The sequence below is a fragment of the Passer domesticus genome, chromosome 10 (genome assembly GCF_036417665.1).
Source record: "Passer domesticus isolate bPasDom1 chromosome 10, bPasDom1.hap1, whole genome shotgun sequence".
Lineage (NCBI taxonomy): Eukaryota > Metazoa > Chordata > Aves > Passeriformes > Passeridae > Passer > Passer domesticus.
Genome location: NC_087483.1, coordinates 37686466 through 37712341, shown reverse-complemented (window position 1 = coordinate 37712341; position 25876 = coordinate 37686466). Strand labels below are relative to the sequence as shown.

Here is a 25876-nt window from a genome sequence, read left to right as displayed (position 1 = left end):
GGGAAATGGGCACTAATCAAACTGCAGTATTTCCAGTTTGAAGTGGCTTAAAGAATGACTATGTGACTGGAGAAGACAAAAAGAGATTTCAAAAATATAATTATTCTACAGACAGTATATAATTATTTATATACGTATCAATATATTAATAAGAAGAATACTGAGAAATAAATAGGTCAAAACAATAAATTTTTCAGTACAACAGTTCCCATTATAAAAGGCCACAGGCAACACTCTTCATTTTTCTATCACCCTAAATTGGAACTACATTCATACTTTCTAACATCTAGAATTTTAAAAAAAACAAAAACACCCAAACAAACAAAAACCAAACAAAAATCCCAAAAACCACAAAAAAACCAAAAAAACCAACCAAACAACAACAACATAAAAAAAAAACCCACCAAACCTATGAATTCTCAAAACAATCCCAAAGTGAAAGATTAAAGATTTGCTTTTTAACAGTGGCTCCCTCTTGCTTTTTTTACTTTCAGGACCAGCAATGGGTTTTTACAATCAATTGAACACAATTAAAATGTCACCCTGTAACTTACAGTAGGAGATGCTTTTTGGTACATTTGAAATGTTCTTAAGCAATGAAGGAGCACTGCATTAACTTCCTTATCATCTTCAAAATTATTCATGTGCCCAAAATTATACATTTGAAGATCTAACCAACAGGTGTGGAACCAGAGGAAGTTTGTGCCAGCAATGGCACACTGAAGATGCAGGGAATTGCTGCTAATCAGAGGAAAACTGCCAAGGAAACCATCACATATTCAAAGCTCAGGGGATCAATTCTGTGTTGTAAATGCTCTTCTTTGGAAGGTGTGATCCTCTGAGGTTTGCCTAGGACCAGGATTTGCCTCTTGCATCATGATCTCCTTGCTGGAAATATGTGGGAATTTGACTTCCACAAGGGATTCCTGCCATTTGTCTGCAAAAACTCCTACACTGACCCTACTGAGGACACAGTACCCATGCTGGGTTCCTAAAAACAGGATAAATGTGCCTGTCCATCAGCACCTGCAGGGAGCCTCCACCTCTCACCCTGCTCACCCTGATGGGAAAAGGAGGAGAAGGTTTACACCTTCTGTGTTGGACTGCCAGGAATCTCCGGAGTTCAGTAACACACGAATGTGAGGCAGCATCTCCACAAACCTTCTCTCACATCACATCTGATCCTTCCCACACAGAACACCCTAATAGGACAGGAGGTAACAGCCCTAATGAGATGCTTCACCCAAATGTGCCTTGAAGAAAAGTTTTCCCTTTTTGGCTTTTACTGGGGTTCATGTGTTAGCAATTATTTTAGGTAAAGAGTTGATTGGGCAATGCTTTCACAGGTTGATGAGCATTTAATCAGGTAAAAGTCTCTCTAATGAGGGAGTGTTGTGCGATCACATTTAAGGGAGTGCTTTTAAAACCATTAGAAAGGAAAGGTTCTTAGTCTTTTTAGGAATGTCAGCCAGCTCGTGGTTTGATAATGCCTGGCTATTCCACTTATATTCCCTTAATGGAAAAAATGATGAACAGTGTCAGACACTGCTAATGTTTTTTTCTCTTTTTTAGCTAATCAGAGTAAACCATTTCAACTCTAGGAGGAAAATTATTAATGTCCTGTAACCCTTTAAAATTGGATGTACTGACCAGTTCCTAAGTTCTGCACCCCTCTGAATGCAGGGGAAGTGCCGCATGCTGCCACAGGTGTGCCTGGGATGTGTGCAATTACACACTGATTTCCATACTGTGACAATCAGCAACACAGAACACTTAGCAGACTCTATTCCTAACCACAAAGACACCTCTAATTATTCACATGAAGTCAATTTAGCATAAAATAGTCCTCCTACAACTAGGAATTGCAGTCTCAGTTATAATACAAGGAAAAAATATTTTAGCCTTATAATTAATTGTCCCATTTCTATTGTTACAGGAAGATACTTTCACACCATGCATTACAGCTTTACCACAGGATGCTTTACCTTATTTCACAAAGCATCCTTGAAAACAGGAATTCTGGAAGCTTTCTTTAGAATACAGGCTTAAGCTTCTTTTCGGGTAAAGCACAGGAATAAATCACCCTGTATTTATGAACTACATTTAATTCCTAAGCACCTCATTAAAGAGAAGTGAACATGAATAGAATGGCTTCTCTCCAAAACAAAGCAAAGGGGAGAGAAACTGCTCTGTGGTAATTGAAGGAGAGAAGCAGGCTCTAACTCACTGAATGCAGGGATGGTATCTGGGTTATGGAACGCCGTGATCACTCGCTCTGAGCTGAAATTTAGCTGGGTTTGGGATGGGCACACTTTAATCTGCACAATGTGTTATTTATCTGCAATAAGCCACGGCCCTAATTCAGCTTCCCTACTAATTTTTTTATCAGCTGTACTAGCTCCTGTGGCTGAAAGTCTCTTCCCTGATGTTTAACAGAATCTGCTTATGTTAGCTGGACAAAATATCAGCTGATGCTATCATTTTGTTCTATTTATGTTATACATATGTTTTATACATTTTATACATGCTGAGTACAGCACATATAAGGACCACATTCACATCATTAGTTGCAATGAGTTGTTGATTAGAGAATATATAAATATACTTCTGTTTCTCTGATCTTGGATTGTCACAATCCAGATTTCATTTGTGAAAACCTGAGAAAATTCTGGGTATTTATTGTGCCACTTACATATTCACTCCACATCCCTCTACCACACTGAGAAACCACGTAGGCATTCAAGGCAGTGGCAGAGCAGAAATCACAAGGGATGTGTGTCTTTATGTGCATTATTGGCTTCAATCTCCTACACGATATAATGTGGAGAAGCAGCAGCCACAGATCTGGCACAGGTCTTGTCCCCTGGGACCAGACAGGGCTCGTTTCCACCACACTTCTCCCGCCTCCATCTCACCAAAGCCAGATTGAAGCAGGCTGATAAACCCCACTGTGAAAGATTCACCTCTGCTTAAACTGGGTTACCAACTAATACGTTTTAATATTGGAAATGTGATCTAACAGATAAGGAGAGAAGAAAAAGCATGGAGGGGAAGAAAAAGTCAATTCAAGCCTGATGGAAGTCATTGCCAGTGAAAAAATGATGACCCCAGTGCTGAGCAAAGGTGGCAGGCATAGGGACAGCACATGGGAACTGAATCCAGACATTTTTAGATCATTAAAAAGATAGCCAGGGTAAGGAGAAAGCAGAAACCAGCCCTTCACAAAATAACTCACACTATTGTACTGGAGACCTGGGGGGGGAAGATGTGCCATACAGTCCTTCAAAAAAAAAAAAAGGAAATAAAGATAAAAAAGGCTAAGCTGTCTTGATATCTAGTGTATCTATTTTTTTCTCAGACATATTTTATGTAATTAAATCATAGGTCACCATGACTATGCCCAATCAAACACATTCCCCTCCATAAATCCCCTACAGTAATTCCATGAGCTCACAGTACTTCAACCCATATCACCTCATATGAATGGCTGCTGATGGCTGGAAGATGGGGGGCAGGGGTCCTCCACTCCTGAACTTCCCCCTCTTCCCTACAGACCTCCACCAGCCACAGAGACACCACCAGCAATTAATCCCACGATGGGTTTTGCCACTGACCGCGGGCAGGGGGAAGCTCTACCTGGAGAAAGTCCTACCTGGACCGTGCAGGGAGACCAGGGCCCCAGCAGCCAGCTGTAGCAGGGCTTCACCGGGCAGCTCCTGTGCTGGGTGAGCTGCTCGGGGCAGGGTCTGCCCTCCCCTGCTGCCCGCAGCACCACGGAGCGCCCACGCACCATCTGGCCTAGGACAGGCAGCCCGCAGCCCGGCAGAGACACAGCCAGAGAGGGAGACAGAAGGGAAGAAAGACAGGTTTTGTAATTTATCAGCATTCCTAGTTCGTTTCCCAGAGCTAAAATCTGTTAAAAAAAGCAATTAATTGGGAAGACTGTTTGGATAGTAGGGGTTGCTAAGTCTAAGAAATGCAGTCGCTGATGTTTTCAAGCACACTTTTTAAACATGGTTTGGTATGTTTTCCAAATATAGTATTTGTTTATGCAACACATTTAAATACTTGACTAGATCCTGATTATTAAATATGACAGGAAAATAATTCCTATGGCAGCAGCATTTCTACCATTACACATTCAGTATGTTTCCAGAGATTTTTTAACAAATGAAATTTTCTTTTTATGAGCAATTATGTGGACCTAATTTGAAAACTGCAAACACTGTAGTGGCTATTACCGTCCATAACCACTTCTACCATTTTCATTAAAAAACCTATTTATTATTGGTGAAAACTTCTTCAGCCACTGAATGGAAAAAGCAATTATGGTACTACTTTTGAACTAATAAAACTGAATATATTCATTAAACTTACAGCAATTCCATTTCTGCCTCCTTTGCTGTCCATTTATGTCCAGGAATGTTTTCACTCAAAATGTTTCAATTAGAATTCCATCTCCAATTAAAAAGAAAAGTGGAAAAGAAAAAGCCCTTATGCAGTGGGATGCAGAAGATTGTGCTGAGGATAAAATTTCTGCCCTGTCTTTCAATACGTGTGGATTTGAGTTAAAAAGTGAAAGGTCTGGGCAGTAAGGGCAGACAAATACAACAAGGCAGAGGCGAGTGGTAATTGCTAACCCAGTGCAAAGGAAGAGATAAGGTGTTGTGGTGGAGCTCTCCCTTTTGGATCACTGCCCTTCAGCTGCTTTTGTGAGCAGAGGGGAGTCTGGAGGGGGAGCAAACACCCTGCAAAACAGGGAGGCTGCAATACCCAGCCAGATCCTTCTCCCAGCTATTTATGCACATGATTTTTAATTAAGGAAACTGCAGGTGTAAGGCACATCTCTGATATCTGTCATCATGACTATCCAAAGGGCAAAACATTTTAGCAAATAAAAATTGAAAGCAGACACACCTGGAAAAAGGTATGCACACTGATGGATACCTTAGCAAGGTCTCTTACCTTTATTCCCTTGCTCTGACCCACTGAATTCTGTTTTTAAACCCATTAAAACCAATTTTAAGTCTTGTTCCTTTTCCAGTTTTAATCCCCCAGACCTGGGGAGTTTGTAAGAGAAGTGATGATAAAAGATGTTACCCACATGACTGTGCATTCAGCCAGCATGGAATCTGATACATTAGGAGGTGGAAAAAATCCTACCAGCTGAGAGGAAAGGAAGAATGAAGGGAAAAAGGAAAGGAGGAGGAGGAGGAAAAGGACGGGAGAGGAGAGGACAGGAAAAGCAGAAGAAAAAGGGAAAGGGAAAGGGAAAGGGGAAAGGGGAAAGGGGAAAGGGGAAAGGGGAAAGGGGAAAGGGGAAAGGGGAAGGTCTTGTTGCTCACTGAGAAATCAGAGCAAGGGAAGAGGAATCTCCCAGCCTGCTGCTGGATGAACTCCACAACAGCTCTCCCCAGCCCCACTGGCCAAAATTAGCTGTTCCTTCCTCTTCAGGCAGAGACCAAATTTGCCAAATTAGTCTAAATGCTGAATGCTGGGTGTTGGTGGGCAATGGAAAGGCTCTTTGGGAAGCAGTGGGAAGCCTGTGGCTGCAGGGCTCTGGGGCACCCTGCCAGGCACCAGCTCCCTGCATGGAGCTAAGGAAAAGGAGCTCTCCTAAGGTTAAAAGATCCAATTTCATTAGGAGGGACTTGAAAGCCTGAAGCATTCATCAAGCTATTTTAATTTACTAAATCATTTCATTTCCTACACTCTGTTTAACATGTTTCTAGCAATATGTAAATGGGAAGATCATTGAACAGAAAGAGGAATTAACAACTTTTCTTTCCATTTTGGCTTCCTACAGTTGATTATCCAAACTACTGAAACTCACTACAGCCCCAGTGGTCAGGCTTTCTTTTAACACTGTGAATGAATAACTGAAGAAAGAAATTTCATTGAAACCTTTCTTTGCACAATGTTTGCAGTGAGTTTCTTAAGGCTCTATTTTTTTTTACTCCAAAAACATTATCTGGGTTTGATTACCACTCAAGTAGCAGAAAAACTCATTTTTTTTCTTTTCAAATAGCTTATCTTTCGCTGCCTATACAGAACAGAATCTCACTGCATCCGAAATTAATTTGTTTCCAATACAAGCTCAAGAAGAGTTGAAGCAAACCTAGTTATTTCTTTAATCTTCCTTTGAATTTTTCTCTAATTTTCTAATGAATTGGCCACATCTCTGATTCCTCTGCTCTGCAATGTTATGTGATACAAAAATTAGGACAGAAGGTGTGCTGAAATTGAAAATAAACATTTCTTCATATCCTCAAATTAGTTTTGAAATGGAAAAAACAAAAGAGGCCAGTCTTGTTAATGCGGTCACTTAAAATTCTGTCTTGTGTCAGCAGCAAGAATTGCATCTCAGGAATATAAGATTATATTTTCAAATCAGAAGAGTAAGATTTTTTTTTTAACCAAAAAAAAAAATTCTTGCCATTACTTGCACTTTATCTCCACAAAGTGATGTCACAGCTGAAACCAAGAAGACTCAAATTCCTGCTACATTTCATCCCAGTCCCAATGACCAACGGGCTGTAAGCAGTTTAGTGAGTTTGAGCAGAGCACATAAAACACAGCTCTATGAAGGAACCACAAGACCAAAGCAGGGATCAAGTCACTGAAAAAGCCTTGGAGGTTGGGTTAGGTTCAGTCACAAGCAAGTGGGGCAGGTGATAAATAGGGCTTTTCATCCGCTTCCCATTGCCAGGCCCTCCAGCAGCCCTGGGGCATCCCCAGCAACATCTCCCACTATCCACAGACTGGAGCTTGCCAAGTTTGAGTAGCAAGGGAGAAAGCATCACAAGGAGTTATTCTTCAGAAAGACAACACCAAAAATATTTTCCCAAATTGGTGATGATCCAGGGATGAATACAACAACCAAATTTTTCCATTGTGTGCATCCTTGTGCCCCTTCACTTCAATCCCACAGGTCACTCTGGTGTTGGGATTCACATCTCTGCAGCCTCCTATAGTCCCTGGGGCTCTGAGGACTGAGTAAGGAACAGCAACATGTTCAGCCCTGGTAAATCCTGTAATTGATCTGATAAAGTCAGCTTTGTAAGTGGCAAAGCACAGCTGTAGGTGGTTTTATACAGTTTAGCAGTCCTGTTGGAGAGCTTGAGAGAAGCCAGGTGGGATTGGAAAATGTTTGTGTAGAAAAATTCAGCATCCTCAGGTATTCATGTGCCTTAACAAAGGAAATTCAATTTGCTGGGGATTATCCTTACCAAACATCTTTCCAGTAATGTTGGTTCAGGCCAGGGAAGCATCATCCATTAAAGCAGTTCCATACATCTTTTCATAGCAGTACAGCAACTGATATAAGGAACCTTATATATAACCCAGTGTCAGCCTAAAACCCTATCCACATCCTGAGCAGATGCTGCCCAGAACTACAGCTGCAACAGGCAAACATCAGTTACACATCTCCACAGGCTCAGCACAGGCAGGAAAGAGGGATCTGCTTCATTCATCATCATTCATGAAAATCAATATATTCACCTTTGGCTGCTGTGCACCACAACGTGTAAGATGCCAGCACCACATGCACAGCAGCAGCACTTCATGTTTAAATGCATTATTCCATAAAATAACACCTGAGTAAAGGTACCACCCATTAAAATATATCACATCAAACTGTTACTGGAAAAGAACATAATACAAATGTTAGCAACAATCCTTGAGTAAAAAAAACAGGTGAAAATACACATCCAGTAACACTAAATTTTGACCTGAATTATATTTAAATTCTGTTTCTCTTTGAAGTCCTTTATGGTGTTTCTGCACACTCTCCAAAAAAAGCCAGAAACGCAAAATATTGTTGTGAGCTGACCCAGTAATGCTGCATTTAACTTGCTGTGAGTTATTTGTGCACACCAGGCACCTAAGCCCTGCATTTTCTCTGTACCAAACTCTGGCCAATTACTTACTGGCAAAGGGAAGCAGTTATGAGTGTTTACTACAGCCAATTCCCACAGCTCATTTATTGTCATCCTTGTTTTTTCCAATCTAATTTGAGGCTTCATCCTACTCCCACCAATACCCATGAGAAATCCAGGGTACTTCAAAGGTGTCGCAGTCCATGACCCTTCTGCAAACCCTTGCTGTGTTCCTCTGATCCACCACCTATAGATGAGTGCACAAGTAAAATCTTCTCTGTTATTGTTATCATCCAGGAGCATTTACAACCCAGTGAAGCAGCTGAAGTGACACTGTCTGTGCTGCTGGAACCACACAAGGGCCACTGCCACAGGACTGGTGCCACGGTAGCTCCACCAGCGATGTTTGGTACCACGGTAGCTCCACCAGGGATGTTTGGTACCACAGTAGCTCCACCAGGGATGTTTGGTACCACGGTAGCTCCACCAGGGATGTTTGGCACCACAGTAGCTCCACACTCCTGAGTGGATACAGCAAAAGTCAGATCAGGACTGAGGCTGCAGGAAAACAAGATGTGTGCTTGGAATAACCTGGATGCAGAGCACTTCCATTTCACTGAAGCTCCTGCCTGGGCATGAGGTTCAGAAGACTCTTGGGTCTCTGCAAAGTTGTTCAAGTGGTAGAGAAGGACTGAGCAGAACTTGGCTTCTTCATGACACAGTTTGTAAGACTTTTCCCAGCTGCTTAGCTGCTGCAGGTTCACAGAGGAGTATCTCCAGGTTTTAAATCCATGTTAAACAACAGCAGTAGTACAGTGGCCTGTACAAGACAGCTCTCACCAGCAGTAAGGCAGGGTTATGATCTTCGAGGACCAAGGATGACCATAAACCAGGCTGAGCTTGGGCTTGACTGTGTGGTTCAAGCAGCCTCAATGAGGTTTGGCAGCCAAAGCCAGGATAATCACTGGAAATTCTCTTTCAGCAAGGCACAAATTTTTCCAGCTTTCTTTTGATTTAGTGCATGAAGTAACTCCTTGTACTTATTGACAAGTCTTTAACCAGTCTTTGGAATTTGCACAAGCATTTCAGGATCAGGGGCCGAATACAAGACGCATCTTCACTCCAGTACCTCCTTTTGCAAACTATGCAATATAAGAGCTCAGGATGGAAAAACCTTCAGGTACTATATAGGGTGAGCTGCTCCTTAAGCATGCTAAAAGCCAGAGAAACATTACAACCTGCTTTTGCACTGTACTCTGTTTAACTTAGTAAGTGATAGAACACTCAAAAAATTAAATTAAGTTTATTCAGCAACACAAGCATTAACACTGCAAAATGGATTTTAAAGAAAAAAAATTTGGAATTAATAGTACTCCCAGTGTGTTGTTGTTAAAACACTGTCCATGAATTATTCATTTCTGTTAAGAAAGCACTACTTCACAAACAGGCTAAAAGCTCAGCAAAGAAAGAACAGCACTAATCCAAATATTAAGCTTTTTCTGTAACACACTTTGATCTCTGGAATCCATCTGAAGGAATCATTTTACGGAAGTTAAGAGCTTTTTTCTTTTTGACCTTAAGTGAATTTGATTCAAATATACATTATGGCTTTTGAATCTTAAAGACCATTAGCTGTACATCTAATGCACATCAGAAGCCTGGAAATAAAATCCCAAGCTTATTGAGAATAAAACCTTCAATGCATTTCCTCATGTCAATACTCAAAGGGTGTTTTAAATCACATAAATTGAAAAAGGTCCTAATCCTTTCACTTTTTGTATGCTGGTGAGCACAACTAGCTATAGAAAATCTTGCTGAAGGTACTGGGGTCATGTAAGTGTTGAGGGACCTGTGGATGCAAGATGAGATAGAGGCATACACTAAATGATGAAAAATAGTCCTTGTGTGTTTTCTTCAGTAGGATACAATTATGTTCCCAAAAATTACTTCACCAGAGAATTTGTTTTTATTTATTAATCTCTTCAGAATCTTTTAACACTCCCAGGCTCTTTGCTAGCTTTACATATTTCCCCATCTCTGGGGTTAACAGCTGCTGTGACTGAACTCTGAGAGTTTCAATTAATTAATAAATAATCCTCCAGACATCGAACTACTTTTTCCCTAAGTTGCATTTTTTACTTTAGAGTACTTTGAAAATAGCCTGCTTTGCTCTAAACACCCACCACCTCAGGACCCCAAGAGTGTCCAAAACCATCTCTGAAGGATTCGGGTATGGCTCGAGGCTATCCCTGAGCTGTGCACCCCTACTCAGGGACTCCACCTGGGGCTGTGGGTGCTGTCTGTGCTGCCTGGCTGAGCTGTGGGGGCAGCAGGGCAGGCAGGGACTCACCGCCAGTGCCACACGTGTGGGAGCACTGTGACCAGGCTGACCACGGCGAGAGCTGGCAGTCCACGGCACACCCCACCGCGCACCGGCTGCTCGTGGGCACGGGCTTCTCCAGGTGCAGCTGTGGCAGGGAAACACAGGCATCAGCTTCCCCAGGCCCCAGCCACCTCCTGCCACAGCCAAGCACCCCAACAAGAACTGGCAGCAGCTCTGCAGGGCACCAGGGAGGTGATTATGGGGAGCTTTACCGAGGGTGCCACAGGGGAACGCTGCTTCAGTGTTAAAGAGTTTCACATTTAAGCATCCCTCAGTGTTTGGGTCTCATTCCACAAGAACAGCCTTAGATTTCCAATAGCAGGACACAATCCCCTCCCTGGCCCCCAGCTTTGGGATGCAGGGTTGGTAGCCATGACCCATGTGTCTGAGTCAAGGAGTGACACCACCCGCTGCCACCCCTCTGTTTCCCAAAGCCCCCAACACCATACAAAACCATTCCACCGTTTATGGGGAATGTCTTAGCGTGGATCAGGAGGCCCCCCATCCATCTGGAATGACAGGCCCTCTGGGTGTGTCCCAGGCTGCTCACCTGCTGGCACAGCTGCATGCTGACCGTGGCCCCGTCGCTGCGCCGGCAGCTCAGGAGGCGGCGGCGCTCGCCGTGACCGCAGGTGGCATTGGCACCCAGCTGGCACCTGCTCCAGCCTGCAGACACAAAGCAAAGGTGCACTGCTGCAGCTCGCTTTACATCAACACAGAATCATGCCATCACAGAAGGGCCTGGAAGGGACCTTAAAGATTGCACAGTTGCAACCCCCTGCCGCGGCAGGGACACCTTCCCCTAGAGCAGGTGGCTCGAAGCCCCATCCAGCCTGGCTTTGAAGCCTTGAACATGGGTGTTACCTGCACCTACAGCAGCACTTCCCCACATCAGGGCATCCCACAGCCAAGAACAACTCCCCCCACAAAAGAAAGTTGTTCTCAAAGCCAGGCAAGCCTCAGAGGAGACACGTTCTCTCCGCAGTCCGATACCGGATCCCGCGATGACACTGCTACATCAGAGTGCACATGTTGAACACTGATAAAGGCTATCAGTTCAATCCAGTTGGCACGGGTACAAGATTCTATTGTCTGAAGTAAAATTCCACTTTGATAAAGCAGCTGGGGAAGTTTCTGAAGGGGAGCTCTGGTTTAACCTGTTTTTGTCTCCAGGCAAAGCTATCCATTATTTAAAACTGAACTCTAATAGTCATGAAATAAAAGCAGTATTTCTAGCAGAAGGAAATTAATATCTTAATACATGTCTGAAATTATGTTGGTCAGAATACAACTAAACTGAAATAAGCTTTAAAACACCATTTAAAATAAACAAAAAGCATAACAGAAGCCACTAAAATTTCCATACACCACCAATAAATAAGAAGGATGAGAAGAAAACCTATTACTTTGTGTCTTCCACCTCTGATAAACATGAACACATAAATGTTCTGCATTTCTGAAATGTGATGATAAAAAAGGCATCATCCTGCTGCCTGTGTTTCTAGGGCTTTTATTACAAACAGGCTGAGTTTATATTCATAAATTTTATCTTGCTTTGTTCTCCCTTCCCACCAGCCCCCAAACTCCTCTTAGATCTCTTCTCTGTATGCCTTTCTCATTTATTTCAGCTGGTCAAAACAAAAGGAATTCTTCAGTTTTGTTTTGTTCATTTGTTTGCAACAGAACCAATTGCTTCTAAGGTCCTAAATAATGCATTCTGCTCTGAATATCCTATGCCCAACCAATATAACTCATATTGCCTTCAAAGCAGATTTCCATTGGTATTATTGGCTTCACCAGAACCACACAGATGATACCCTTTTAATTGGAATTTTGTAATTAATTATGTTGATAACCCACTGAAAATCCCATTTAGCATGCTTTATTTCCAATGTACTCACAACAATTTAAACACAGAAATTGTGCATTTGTCCACTAATGTGTAAAAATGTAGGCGTGTAATTAACTTTATTGAAACCAACAATGTCAAGGCTTTAACCAACACCACAAGCAAACATAACTAAAAACACATAGTAAGGGTATATTGAAAATTTGTACCTACCTGTTAGGTTGTACTGGTATTGGAAGCAATTTTGATTAAGAATACATGGCTTCATTTGTGAATCTTCAGGGCAGGGCTTTGAACTGGCAGGAGACCTCAGCACTTGTCGGGTTCGGGTTTGCATAATATTGGGGTCACACACCTGGACAGAGAAGGGATGGACAGTACAGAGACCCCAGTAAATGTCACAGACATCACTGAACCCAGGAAATCACACAGACACCACAGACCAGGGCTGTTCACACACATCCACGGCCACATGGAGGCAGGATACAATCCCACTCCTGTTCTAACAATACTTAAAAGCACATGAAAGAAAAGAAATGTGGTTCAAAGTTAAGAATCCAGTATTACAAAAAGTCATCTTTTATCCACCCTATTTTAGCCCCCCCATACTATTTTTTCCATGTTTTTTGGTAAGGATCCTTGGGATAAAGACTGCACCACTTTGCTGTGCACTGCTTTGCACCTCATTCCAAGACTTCCAGTAAAACGCCACAGTACTGAATAACAGGACAGGATTTTTGTCACAATTAATGCATGTTTAAGTAGTATCTGATGTTACCACAAAGCACTCATTTAAAAGGAGAACATTTGTAATTGCATATGATGCTGACAAGGCGAGGTGACTTTTCAGAGTATGTGATACCAAATACTGATGTCCAGCTGCCTATAAACCAGGACTTGCTTGTTTACATTTCCACAGAAATATGAACCAACTGAGGCAGGTTTCATTTCTATTTGTGCATCACAGGCATGAAAACTGTTTGTTTTTAGCAGCCCTTGATCCTCACTCTCATAGCACTGCAGCACAGAGCTGTTTTCCCACAATCCAGTAAGGGGAATAGGTGAGTGGAAGTGGTCACAGCAAACCCAATGGAAATAAATCACTTATTAAAAGTATTCACCACCATTTATTGAACAAGATGACCCATTTAATTCCTAACATTTTCTCATTAGGATTGCTCAGGAACAGCAAAGAAAACAAAAGAAAAAAACAAAACAATGCATGTAGAACCACATTTTCATAAATGCTTAGGGATTTAAAACATGATTTTTCTATAGAGTACTATAATTACAAAAAATAACTAACAGTTTAAAACCACGGGCTTATTATCATGCAACAAACAGCCTGCAAACACTGAACACTGCACGGGTGGAAGTGTGGATAATTCCTGTATTGTGAATATTAAAGGCAAAAGTAATGGCCTTGCAGCATAAATCTGGATCTCAGGCTGCTGCAAACTGGATTAGCTGCACAGATGACAGCAAAACTGAACAGAATAAATATCAGAACAAATGGGAAAAAAAGTCTGGTCTGGTCTTAAAATACATTGTCAGGGCCTATTTCCTTATGTTTACACTACATGAAGGAAAATCCATTACATTTTTATTGCTGACACACACCTTGTCAAATCATTTTAAATGGTAATCTTATTTGAATACCCTTGGTCAGCTAAAATACCCAATTGTTTCTAATTATCTGAAAATTAAACCTATGCTAAGTGTTTACCAATAGTTTACTGCCTTTTTCACAACTAATCTGATTGTTCATTCTCACAACTAACACTAATAACTTAAATGATTTGCCAATAAAGCAAAATGACTAAGGAAAAAAATCAAAGCATGTATCTCAGCAGCTACTCCTAATTAATGTTTCTCTGAATTATGTTACCAAGGAGAAAAAAAAATAAAATCAATGGATGCTGTGACAGAAGCTGTCTGTGCCAGCTCAGAAACACCAGCTTTTGCTCCCTTTAAAATAAGAACCTGCAGACAGAAAATATGCCTCATTTGTAGATAAGTAAATTCTTTTAATAAAATAGTGTTTTCCCCTGTCTAGCATAGCCCCTGTTGTGCTCGATTATAGGACACTGCTGCAGCCCAGTGCTGTCACACAGCCCCAGAGCTCTCCTGGCTGGCAGGACCATTTTCCCTCTCAGATATCCTCCTGGGAGGCAGCAGACCAGTCTAACAGGTCAAAGTCTATCTGGTGTTTGCCAGGATCCAAACAAACAACTGGTTTACTGATGCTCTGAAGCCAGAATTCTCACTGTGCTGATGAGCCATGGTGCTCAGAAGCCAGAGCTGATGCAATAAGCCCCCCACTTTTCCTAGTTTTGAATAATAAAGAATCTCTGTAGGAAAAGCATTCATTTAATCAAGCTGAGGACATGGGAAACATGCAAAAATTCAAAGTTGGCAAACTGTAACTAATATCCTGTAATATTATTTGTTGAATTTCTCTTAACGTCAATTGAGAAGTCAATTTAGTTTTATAATTGATTTTCTGCCCTTGCTCTTTCAAGTTAACCATGTAAAAAACTGAACCAAATATATATGGAACTGAGCAAGCAGCAGGAGGGAATGACTTGCAAAGAAAAAGATGAAAGTTGGAATTTTCAAAGGAGCAAGAGGGAGCTGAGTATCCAGCTACCCTGAAAACTCAATGGGCTTGGGTGCACAGTTCCTGCAGGACCCTCCAAAAACCCAGGCTGGAAAAAAAAATCTAATATTTATGGCATAGCAAAGGTTGGGGAATGGATTGGCAGACTCAATGTCATCGGGGATGTGAACAGTGAAAGTAAAGAGGATACAGTGAAAGTAAACTGGATTGTTGCCAGTGGAGAGATGCTGAGGGTACTAACAAGCAAAGCCAAGGGGGCATGTCTAGTCCTGAATGTGGATCTTAGAAAATACTGAGAGCAAAACCAATCACCACCAATGGCAAATCACAGGTTTAGGAGGCAGGACAGAAATGGCAGCCATCAATTTAGAGAAAAGGCAGCAAAAGAAAGAAATATTTCTTGAGTACCTAAAGTAAGAAATTACAATGGGATTAATTAAGATTTAAGCAAGATAACAGGTTGAATTCTGAATATTCTCACAAATTAAGAAAATGACAAAACTAATTTGCATGCTCAAGTAATCTCACACACAAAACAGTGAAGGTGCCATTCAGGTACATGGATCAAGTCTGGATCTGCCCTATCTGCCCAAGCTTCTAATCACAAGTATGTATGAATCTACAGTTTCTGGGGTTTTAAATAAATAAACCCCACTGTGATTCAGCAATGCTTTACTGAGTATCTTCATTTACAACTCTTCTCTTCCCGCTGAGTGGATGCTACACTTCCAAAGACATTATTTTACATTCTACTGCTCTATTAGTAACTAGTGCTTTCACTGATGACAGATGAAGCTTTTTAAATTATATTTTACATTAAGTCAGCCATTACCTTCTGTAAGGCTATTACAACTGGTTTGTGCTCAGCATCAGCCAGCATTTCCACAGTGGAAGCATAAGGAAAGGCAGGTGCCAACAACAGATGTGTTCAGGAGTGGGAGTTTGACTTGTATTTCTGACATCATCTCTTTATGCTCATGACACTTATTTTATGCCTGTGGTTATAAATCTCTTAACTGGTTTCCATAGATGGGAGATTTTGGAATGTCACCATGGGATAGAAATGGGTGTAACACCAAATGTTCCCTATTCTGGGAAACTGAAGCCCACTTCTGACACCACCCAGACTAGGAATAAAGATTTATGGATCAAAGAACAATGGCCATAAATAATAGGAGAGGAAACAAGTCCTAAGAAATGGAGGCAGCTGTGGCACATGGAGGTACAAGGTCAGAGGCCTGGAGACCTCTATGTACCTTCAAGATCAGGTGCAAATCAGTTTGGCTGTTAAGCGTTCCAGATTATGCTGCTTGTTCAGACTCTTTGTTGATGACTGTAAGCAGTGGGGCTGGTAATTCTGGCATATGCATCCCTTGGAACTGGTGACAGGAACAGAATTAATTTCTTGATGAAAATAATAATGGGGTGCCACACCAATAGCCTGCTGTCATACACAGACAGCAGGTTTCTTTATGGATATAACTGTACTGTTCCAGCCTACTTTCTAGTATTAAATCTCACCATTCCCATTATTTTTTTCCATATTGTATGAAAAAGTTAAGCTAGAGCAATGGATCTACAGGCGAGATCATATAAACCACTACAGAAACAAAATATGCTGAAGCAATGAGAGGTCCATAAAATGTTAAGGCAGGAATAAATCAAAGTTTTCCTCAAAGGACCATTTAGAAATTATAACAGCCATCTTGGTTCTATGGAGGAATTTCTGGCACTATTGACTACTGCATTTTAAAATATTTCTTTTAGCCAAAGCTATTTTTTTTCACTATGACCACTTGTCACTATTTAAAGCTAACATAAAAAGTGAGGGACAAAAACATACACAAAGGATGCACCCAGCCTTTGCTTCAGACAATCACAGAACTGACAAAGCACAGGAAGTTTGTTCTGGAAGAGAAGGGTATAAAATAAAATCAAGCTGCAAGGTTATGAAACTAAGTTCCAGTGTAAGAGCTGTTAACATATCACACATTAATATACACTATTAGACCCTCTTTGGGATGGAATTTAAGAGCTGTTCATTGATCTAGGCTTTCATATGCATCATAATTGTACAGCACAGAGGCTGTAACCCATTACAGGGCCCTTTAAGCTGTTTAATTTATCAAGCAGCTTGTATAATGCATCCTGCACTATAAATAGCTGGCTGCATTATTCTTAACTGGCTATTCATAAGCAAACATACAACCTTAAAATAAGGTAAATGCAAAGGCAGCAACTGTATTTGACTATTTTTAACAGAGCAATGAACCATTACATTGTTCATGCCAGTGTGGATGTTTTGTAACAATTTAACAAGCCATTTACAATAACACAAGCAGTCTTTTGAAATGAAAATGCATTTGCATAAATTTTCTTTTTCAGATGCATCCAGGTTCTGAAACCTTGCCTGCCTCCACACAGAATCATTACTTAAATCACTTTTAAAAGTGATTGTTAACAAATATTAATAAAAATAAAACAACGAATATAAAAAAATACAGCAGTTACCCACTTTTTTTTACAAAGACATACAAAAACATCCAAGTCACAGCTATGCATAAGGAGCAGTGCATGTTCTTCCAAAAAGCCTTGACCAGCATAATCCTCATGCTTGATTTGAATACATTATCTCTTGGGCTAGCAAGACAGCTCTGTGCAAGCCTCACTCTTCAGCACAGCCTCCACACTGCAGCTCCTCCACCAAACTTACGTGCCAAACCCAGAGAGGTTGGGGGATTTCCTCTGGAGTTATCCAAAAGCTGTCTGAGGACAATTCTGAGGAACGTGCTCTGGGGAATCCTGCTTGGAAAGAAAGGACTAGATGACCTCCAGTGGTCCCTTCCAACCTTGCCTGCTCTGAGTTCAGGTACCAGTTGTGATGGAGACTTTCATAATCCACACAGTGACTCCCAGCATCTACAGGAGTCCACAATTTCCCTTCCCGCTGGCACTTCCAAACTGTAACAACTCCAACTTGCATCGACAAGGAAAGTCACTGCAGAGCTGAGAGCTCTGTGTATCGCTGGGTGACACTTTTAATCCGGTCACTTGTGGGTATCCCACTCCCCCCGCGGATTCCAGGGAATAAAAACTCAATTGTCGCGAGTCCCGAGCGCGGCACATCGCCATTGATCCATGAGGAAAACGCTCGCTGAAATGGAGACAGCTGTTCTCACTCACTACACACGCGACCTCCTATAATTAACTAATTTCAGACCTCTTGGAATTAGCTGCTAGAAATGCCAACAGCTGAGGCAAGCAAGGAGGCCACTCCAATCCACAACGGGGGCTGCGACAGCCATCCACCGACAGAGAGCTAACGAAATAGATTTGAGGTAATTATTTCAGGGACTTGTAGCACCACTCGCATATTAACTCTTTTTAAGAATGCTTTGATGAATTCAATTGAAGTCAATTAATTACATTTCCAAGTCAGATGAATACAAAGTCGAGACGCCACAGGAAGTTTGTGTTATTCCATCACTGAATATGTAACAGAGACGACAGGATTTCAGTTCCCAGACTGTTTAGCTAGGGTCTTTGAGCAATCAAGTGATGATGTCTGACTGAACAGGCTATTGTCCCTGGCACAAATATGAAATCTCTTAAGCAAAATGCAAGTCAACCTAATTTCCTTGTGGGTTTGTGTTGGTTTTTTTCCTGTTATTTTTGGCCTTTTTGTTGTTGTTTTTAACTAGCAAGCTGCAAACTGTTATTTTAAATGGCTTTAAAGCTTGATATTTAAGTCACTTGGATGTCACTTTATGACAAAGAACAAAACATTATAAGCCAAAAAAATAGTCTTCAACTTTCCCTTCAAATAGGGAAAGCCATTTTGAATTTACTTCTCTCAATAGAAGAGAATAATAGGGAAGATTTCATTCAGTAACTACGCATTTCTTGAATCCAATACAGAGACAAAACCTCAAAGCAACCTTGAGGCATTGTATTTCTGACAGCTTCATTTCTGACCATTAGATGAAACATTAAAATTTACCTTTGTGTAGCAGTGTTAAATAACACCATAATCAAGATGCAAAATATGTAATTCAGTTGAAAAACACACATAAAAGAATTGTGAGAGCATCTGAAATTATAAAAGACCACAGAAGTGTTTAAAAGCAAAAAGGAAATGCAGCCAAAAAAAAGGTAGAACAAATACAATGTTTTAGCAGAAAAAAAGTATTGAAGAAAATACTTTCCATTGACAAAGCAGTCGCCACTTTTATGACTCATTGATTTCAACACGATTCAAGATCATTTACCATCCTGAAAGTGGAAAATTCACATGGGAAGAATATTGCTACAAGATAAAACCCAGTAATACCCTAGAAAGTATCCAGAGTACAATGACATATTGACAAAAGGTACAACGGATAATCTAAAAGGCCTTTTTATATTCAGCTGATAAGAGTTAGTTATTCTGCTATCAGGATGAATTTATTATCAACACTGTAAAACATGAGCAGAACACCAAAGCGACTGGAAAAGAATTCTCACCTGACCAAAATCTTAGGTAAATATCTCAAATCAAAAAGCTCCTCAGGCAAAGATGAGGCTGAAATTGTGATCGTTCATTTTTTACAAACTAGAATTTGTCAAGTTTCATAAATCCTCTTTATCTCCAGCAAGCCAAACATGACCAGAGCTACAGGAAGACTTCCTGGAATGGTCTTTGGCAGCTGCCTCATGAGTGCTATGACTAAAAGAGTGCCAACTATTGAAATGTAAATGTGCTTGAAATAGAGCAGCCATGATGCACAGTTTTGCTTTTTCATTGCAATACGATGTGATCTTCCAAATTTTTTGAAATTTTTGAGTCCATTGACTTGTAGCTGTCCTAAGTGACCACCTTTCCTAGTGGCTCAGGAGATGGAAGGTTCATTAATCACCCTGGTGCTGGCAGTGCCTCTCTTCAGCCACCACAATTCCCTCAATCCCTGCCCCACACCCACCAAAGATACACCAGTGGCACAGCACAGTCATTCTGCACCAACAGCAAGCACTCGCCCTGGAGATGTGGAGCATGTGCAGCCTGGGAGGGACTGTGCTGTGTGGTTCTCTCTAAAATCCCACCACAAACAGCCAGAGTAGCTGTAAAAGGGAGACAGCACTGCCGTAAACTCATCAAAGGGAGGGTTTTATCTGCCCATAAAACTTCAAGCTGTTTATTGCCTGGTATCTGGACAGAACTATGGAAACACATGCTCCATCGGCACACAGTCATCTCAGTTTCACAACAAAGCATTGCAGAACAGCTTGTGAAAACATATTGTTCAGTTAATTGCATTGGCATGCAGATGCCCTCACATTTATGAATTAACATCCACCATGGCAAAGGGATGTACAAGGAGACACTGGGACTGTGGCATGTGGCCCTATGCCTGCCAAGAGATGTGCTGCCTGATGGAGGGCAGCCCACGAGCTCTGGGCTTCCCTTTCCTGCTTCTGTGGGCTACAGAGGCTTCGCTATTGCCAAAAAAAAACGAGCCTTCAGGCAAAAAGCCTGTGTGTCTTAAGGATATGAGGGTGCTTAGAGCTTCAAGTAGTCCTTCATAACCAACTGACTGCCACCAAGGCACCTGAGAGACCCCCAACAGCCTCAGGGATCTTTGCATCAGTTCACTGTGTGTGAAAATGAAGAAAATCCATGCCTGGAAAAGTCAATGGCAAAGAAACAGCCCAACCACAGTGGGACTCTGAAAGGTATCCAAGCATTTGTATGGGTTGCAAGAGTGTTATACTTCATCAAAGCCATGCTGCTCAGGAGGAGGTGAACGCAGGAAATGAAACACAAGATTTTATTTGACATGTTCTTACCGAGTATATTGATACGCTACACAAAATATTATGGAAGGAAATTACCTGTGTCAGCACTAGTATAAATACCTGTCCAATAACCACTCAACTTTTGGTAATGGCCCTGTTAACACGGGGGCAATGAATATGTGTTTGTCACTTAAATACATCAAGCAAGTCTATTAAAAAACCCCTCTGAGATTAAACCTGGCACCTATTTCAACACTGATCAGGGAGAAACAATAGATCTGAAGTCATGTGATTTGAGGCCAGAGGCTTTTCATAATACAGAATTTGCAACTTCTTTCCATCTTGCACACTTAGGAAAACACAGAGCACTTCTCAGTGGCTTGAATCTCTGCATAATTCACAAAGTTTTGAGTATTTCATGACATGACAAATTGTTCAGGCACCTTGCTGTCATACCCTTCTGCTGCTGTTGCCTCAAATCTTCCCCCAAGTATGTGAGGAGGAGAAAACACTGGACAGAAATAGTGTGTGTTGGGAGGGGAGAGCTGTCATTCCCTCAGGAGTAAGACCTGTCCACAGGAGTGTCACCCCCAGGGTTTACAAGCAGGTTGTTATGGCAGTCATGCACCATTGACAGAGGTCTCCCCTGCAAACAATTCCAAAGGGATTCAGCTCTTACTGCAGCTGGAATACTTTCCCTTCACCCACTCTGCTTGTGTGGGCCCTCTCCCATCGCAGACCAAGGGGAAGGACGTGTTGAATCAACTGTCACAGTAATAACTACGTGTTTCACTAACCAACTTTCTATAGCTCAGTCTCTGTAGAGACATAAATATCTCCAGATTCAACCATGCTGGCAGGATCTATTAAGCCTGACATCCCTCAGAAAATAATTTACTTTCCTAGAAAATAACTAGGCCATGAAATAGTTGAAGGAGAAGCGAAGTCTGCTGCGTGAGGAACACTGCCAGGGACATGGGCAGGAGAGCCTACCTGTGGGCACGGGCTCCACGGTCCCCAGTCAGACACTGCACACTCACTGGGACAGTACAAGGTGCACTTCTGCACTGCCTCTGGGACCTCAGCCTGATTGCACAGGGTGCTGGGCACAGTCTCCACACCGTGGTCCTCAGCAGTGCTCACACACCTACACAGAAAACACACATTTTAATTAGAATACCACAGACACGATGGGCATCAACAAGTTTTCTCAACCCCATACAGGACATAGACACGACAACAGCTACAAGCAGCACGGCTGGTCAAAAAATAAAACTAATATGTTAATGCAAATGGAAATCAGCTACGTGCACAACATGCTTTTTGTTACTTCATTCAGAGGGATTTTAGCTTTGATCGGCTGACAAAGGAGCAAACAGAAAGTGACAGCCAGCGAGAACAAATCTTAGTGCTCCTGCTAGTAACATCTGAACATTTGGAAATAACTCAGCATTTCCCCATGCCTGGGGAATGAATATTCAGTAATAATGAATGCCACTCTGCTGCATGCAGTGCTATTACTTGGGGAAAATGTTAGCAAATCAAAATATGGAGGCTTTGCACCTCAGGGAGCTTTATGTATACATGGCATTTAGGTTGAAGAATACTAATTTGAATATCATGCCGTGTTCCTGAAAAACCAAGGCTGCATCTCTGAAATGCTTTTCCTGTAAACCATGGCACATAAACACATGTTTCTTTTCATTTGAAATACACTGGACTCAGCAACACACTCACTGTCAGATGGCCAGATATTCCAGCTTTATGCAAGAACACACCAGCTCTTTTTGATCTGGAATACCTGAGCTTTTGTCTTCACGCACCTGACTTCCCTCGTTTGTATTCCTTCTCCACAGTGGAGGGAATTTTGTTCGCTGTTGATTTTGCATGGAGACCATGGTCCTACTTCCCAGGAATACTGATTGCACTCACTGTAGCATGGGACTGCCTCGTGCACCTGACAGGAGAAAGAACCAAACTCTTCAGCTGAACTGTCCAGGTTAGCATGTCTGCAGAACAAACCCACAAAAAAGCACACTGAAAAGTATCCTGGCTTACACTCCTCATGCTAAGGCTTTTGTAATGGCTTTAAGTTCATTTCTTCATTATTGACTTGCCAAGGGATTTTTAAGTATATAATGAACAGCAATATGCATGCAGCATCTTCGGAAGCAGGATAAATAACAGCTATTTCCTGCAGCCAGGAGAGGAACTCCATTACAATTTCATTTGCTCTGCCTGCTCTCAGGATAATCTATCACATGTCATTCACCAAGATCGTATGTACCACATCCTTTTGTGTTTCAGCAGGTACAAACTTAAAATCAGCACTCATTTACCTTTGCTTCTAATGCATTCTTATAAGCCATTTACCATAAAAGAATGAAATTTCATGCCTCCTACAAATTTCATTTTTATACACAAAAACGGTAAACGCTTTTTTGCCTGCAAGTGACTTATCTCTAACATATCTCCTAATCAAACACGACAGTGTGTTCACCTGAACTATGGTATCTACATAGGGAGAAAAATACAGCCAAAAGCTTGATAAAAGGTGCCAGATATTCAGGTTGTTAAAAGCAGCACACTGAGACATAGCTCTTCAGCAGATTTTTTAGGTTTAAATAAATGAATGCATCAACAGTTCTATTACAGTGATGAATAAAAGTTATTTATTTTGGATCTGGTTTGTCTGCAGAAGCTGATTTGAAGATACAGTATTCCCTGTTGCTTTGCATGAAGCATAATGTGCTGCCCTGGAAAAATACAATACACCTAAAATTTCTTCTTCCACATACCAAAACCTCCTCAGCCTTGCTGCTGTGTGGAACCATTTCATTCTCACCATTAGAACAACTATAAATCAATAGCCTTCCTCCCAACTACCCCCAAAAAAGATTCAGCCACATGTTTAATAATTTACAGCTTCATTTTAAAATAGCAGATTATGACTAGACATGTTGTGGCCACAAGAATAAAGAAATCCTCTTTCTAACATTTTGGAGGTTGGAAGAGAAGAAAATTGAAATACCAGTCTGAAAACAAAACTGGTGTCCCATCAGAAAATCACCTGCATTTCAAAAGGAAGGAAAACAACTTGAAAAGGAAAACTCCTTTAAAACAGAAATGTTAGAAACTACTTTTAACTGTGTGTCTGTCTGTATGTTGTGCATAGGTTTAGCAGAGAAGGAAGAATAACAGATGATGAAAAGTGGAAAATATGTAAAGGTGAAAACACAGGAATGAGGGAAATCAAAGTCTGAACTGGCAAGGGCAAGGACAATGTGAACCAGTAAGAGCATCACATTTCACACAGAGGAGGGAAAAAGGAAGGGAGCAAAAGGGGCAAAGGCAGTCATACCACTAGCACCACATTCCCTGCATATTTAAGCACAAATTACAAACCTGGATGTGGCTTTGAGCAACCTGAACTAGCAGAAGGTGTCCCTGCCCACGATGGGGGAGCTGCAAACGAGATGATCTTTGAGGTCCATTTGAACTGAAGCCACTCTCTGGCTCTGGGGGGACTGTGCACCAAGGCACAGGCACTTGGCCCAGCTCCAGAGTGTGCAGGTGTCTGTGCATGGTACAAAGTGCACTCAGAGCTAAGCTTCCCACACTGAGCAAGCAGCACCACAAGCACTGCTAATTAGCGGAGCAGCCAGGCTCGTTATCATTAACTGGTGTACACGGGAGCACAGAAAAGCAGCACTCACCAAGCCTGGGCTCAGCACCAGCCAGCAGGGAGCCCATGGATGCTGGGACACAGCTGAAGCCACCATCCTGCCCCACCAGCCTGTCACCTCCACAGACTGCTGCAGCCACATCCCTGCACGTGGCCAGGGACAACAGCAATCCCTCTTCAGGCACTGCAAAGCCTTTGTGTTCCCCACAGACATCCATCCAGGAGATGGATGTAGAGTCAGGGAGTATTTATTAGTTTCCCTGCTCCACAGGGGGAAGGAAAAACTACAGCCTGCCTATGTTGCCTGATAAAACACCCTGTCATCCACAGGAGACGATTAGTGAGGGAAACAGGTGCTTGAAGCATGATCAATTTTTTCCTCATCATAGAGGGAACGAGGAAAGAGCCAAACTTAGACAAAACTGGCTGCCAGGGGCCAGCCCAGTGAGAAGGTGCCTCACAGGACAGTGTCAAGGATGGTAAAACTTAATAAATAAGTTCTATTAAGAGCTGGGTGGCCTGTTCTTGCTGTTTAGACTTCTGGAGAAGAGGCTGAGGTTGGGAGTAGGCAGGAAGTGCTGCCTCCCTCCTTCCCAGCCTCCACAGGCACAGCGGGGCAGCCAGGGCAGTCCAGCACAAACAGCAGCTTTGGGGACTTAAGATTCTTGTCCTTGCTCTATTAAATAATCCTTCCTCAGGGTTAGAGGATACCACTGTGAATCCTGCAGGCTCTCAGCACTGCCAGCATCTCAGCACTCGCCCTGCTGCCTGAAGCCAGGGTGAGGCCAAGAGCTTGGGAATCCCATCTCACCATCTCAGTGACCTCTGATTGCTCCACCTTAACTTCTGTTAAACCTCAGACCTCTCCTAACCAGCAAAGCCCACCTGTGGACAGCAGCAAAGGCTTAACATCAGGCATTTACCATAAATGTGTTTTAGTGGTCAAAACCTCCTGTGGCATGTACGTGCTGCAGTACCTGTGTAGGAAAACCAGACAGAGTGGGGCAGGCATGGGATGACACGTGAACTAAAATCAATCCAAGGAATCCAGTGAGCCAAAACAGAAATCCCACAGGCACTGACACAAATACACATAATGTGAAGTGATACTTCAAATGTGCTCTTTAAAGAGCAGGCAGGATCACAGTAACAAAGCCATTAATAGAGCACTTCTAGCCTGCTGTCTGATTGTGTCAAACCTGTTCTGTTACGTGTGAAGTGCCATCAGCTCTCTTCCTCCTACAACAGACAGACAGACAGACAGGCAGACAGACATCCCACTTTGTGCTGGAGGAGGGAGGGACACAGCACTGGCTGCTTGTCCCTGGGGTACCTCAGATCCCCAGTGATCTGCTGCTGACCTTGCAGTACTTCCTCTTTGGTCAGGATCCCCAGCCTACACTCACCACCGAAAACATGAATTATAACTGTCACAAATAACCTGTTTTCCTAAGTTATTGTGCTGACACCACAGCCCATTGTTGCTGTGAACAGGCTCTCCCCTCTGCCCTGCGTCAGTGCTGAGCAATGCCATCTCTGGCAGCACCTCTGGGACACTGGGGAGATGTAAATAACCACAGGGACAGATTTCTTCAGAACAAGTTACAACAGGCACCCGTGGATGCCATTAAGCTCTTAAGTGGGAGTCTCAAGGAGATGCAAGATTTCCATGGGTGGAACTCTGTGG

General features: G+C 42.2%; 1 protein-coding gene across 5 annotated transcripts in view; it reads right to left on the bottom strand.

Annotated features, from left to right (window-relative positions):
* The window catches only part of THSD7B (thrombospondin type 1 domain containing 7B), a 490174-nt gene that overhangs the window by 10044 nt on the left and 454254 nt on the right, over nucleotides 1–25876 (bottom strand). For 4 of the 5 annotated variants that reach the window (XR_010369499.1, XM_064435254.1, XM_064435252.1 and 1 more), the window contains 6 exons: nucleotides 22328–22461; nucleotides 21498–21651; nucleotides 12326–12467; nucleotides 10814–10929; nucleotides 10231–10348; nucleotides 3653–3798 (listed from right to left, as the gene is read on the bottom strand). Coding sequence is in view for 3 of the 5 variants with exons in the window: in XM_064435254.1 (XP_064291324.1) it covers nucleotides 3653–3798; nucleotides 10231–10348; nucleotides 10814–10929; nucleotides 12326–12467; nucleotides 21498–21651; nucleotides 22328–22461 (810 nt within the window). In the remaining 2 variants the exon portion in view is untranslated. The remainder of the gene's footprint in view (nucleotides 1–3652; nucleotides 3799–10230; nucleotides 10349–10813; nucleotides 10930–12325; nucleotides 12468–21497; nucleotides 21652–22327; nucleotides 22462–25876) is intronic. The other variant, XR_010369500.1, reaches the window with a different exon arrangement.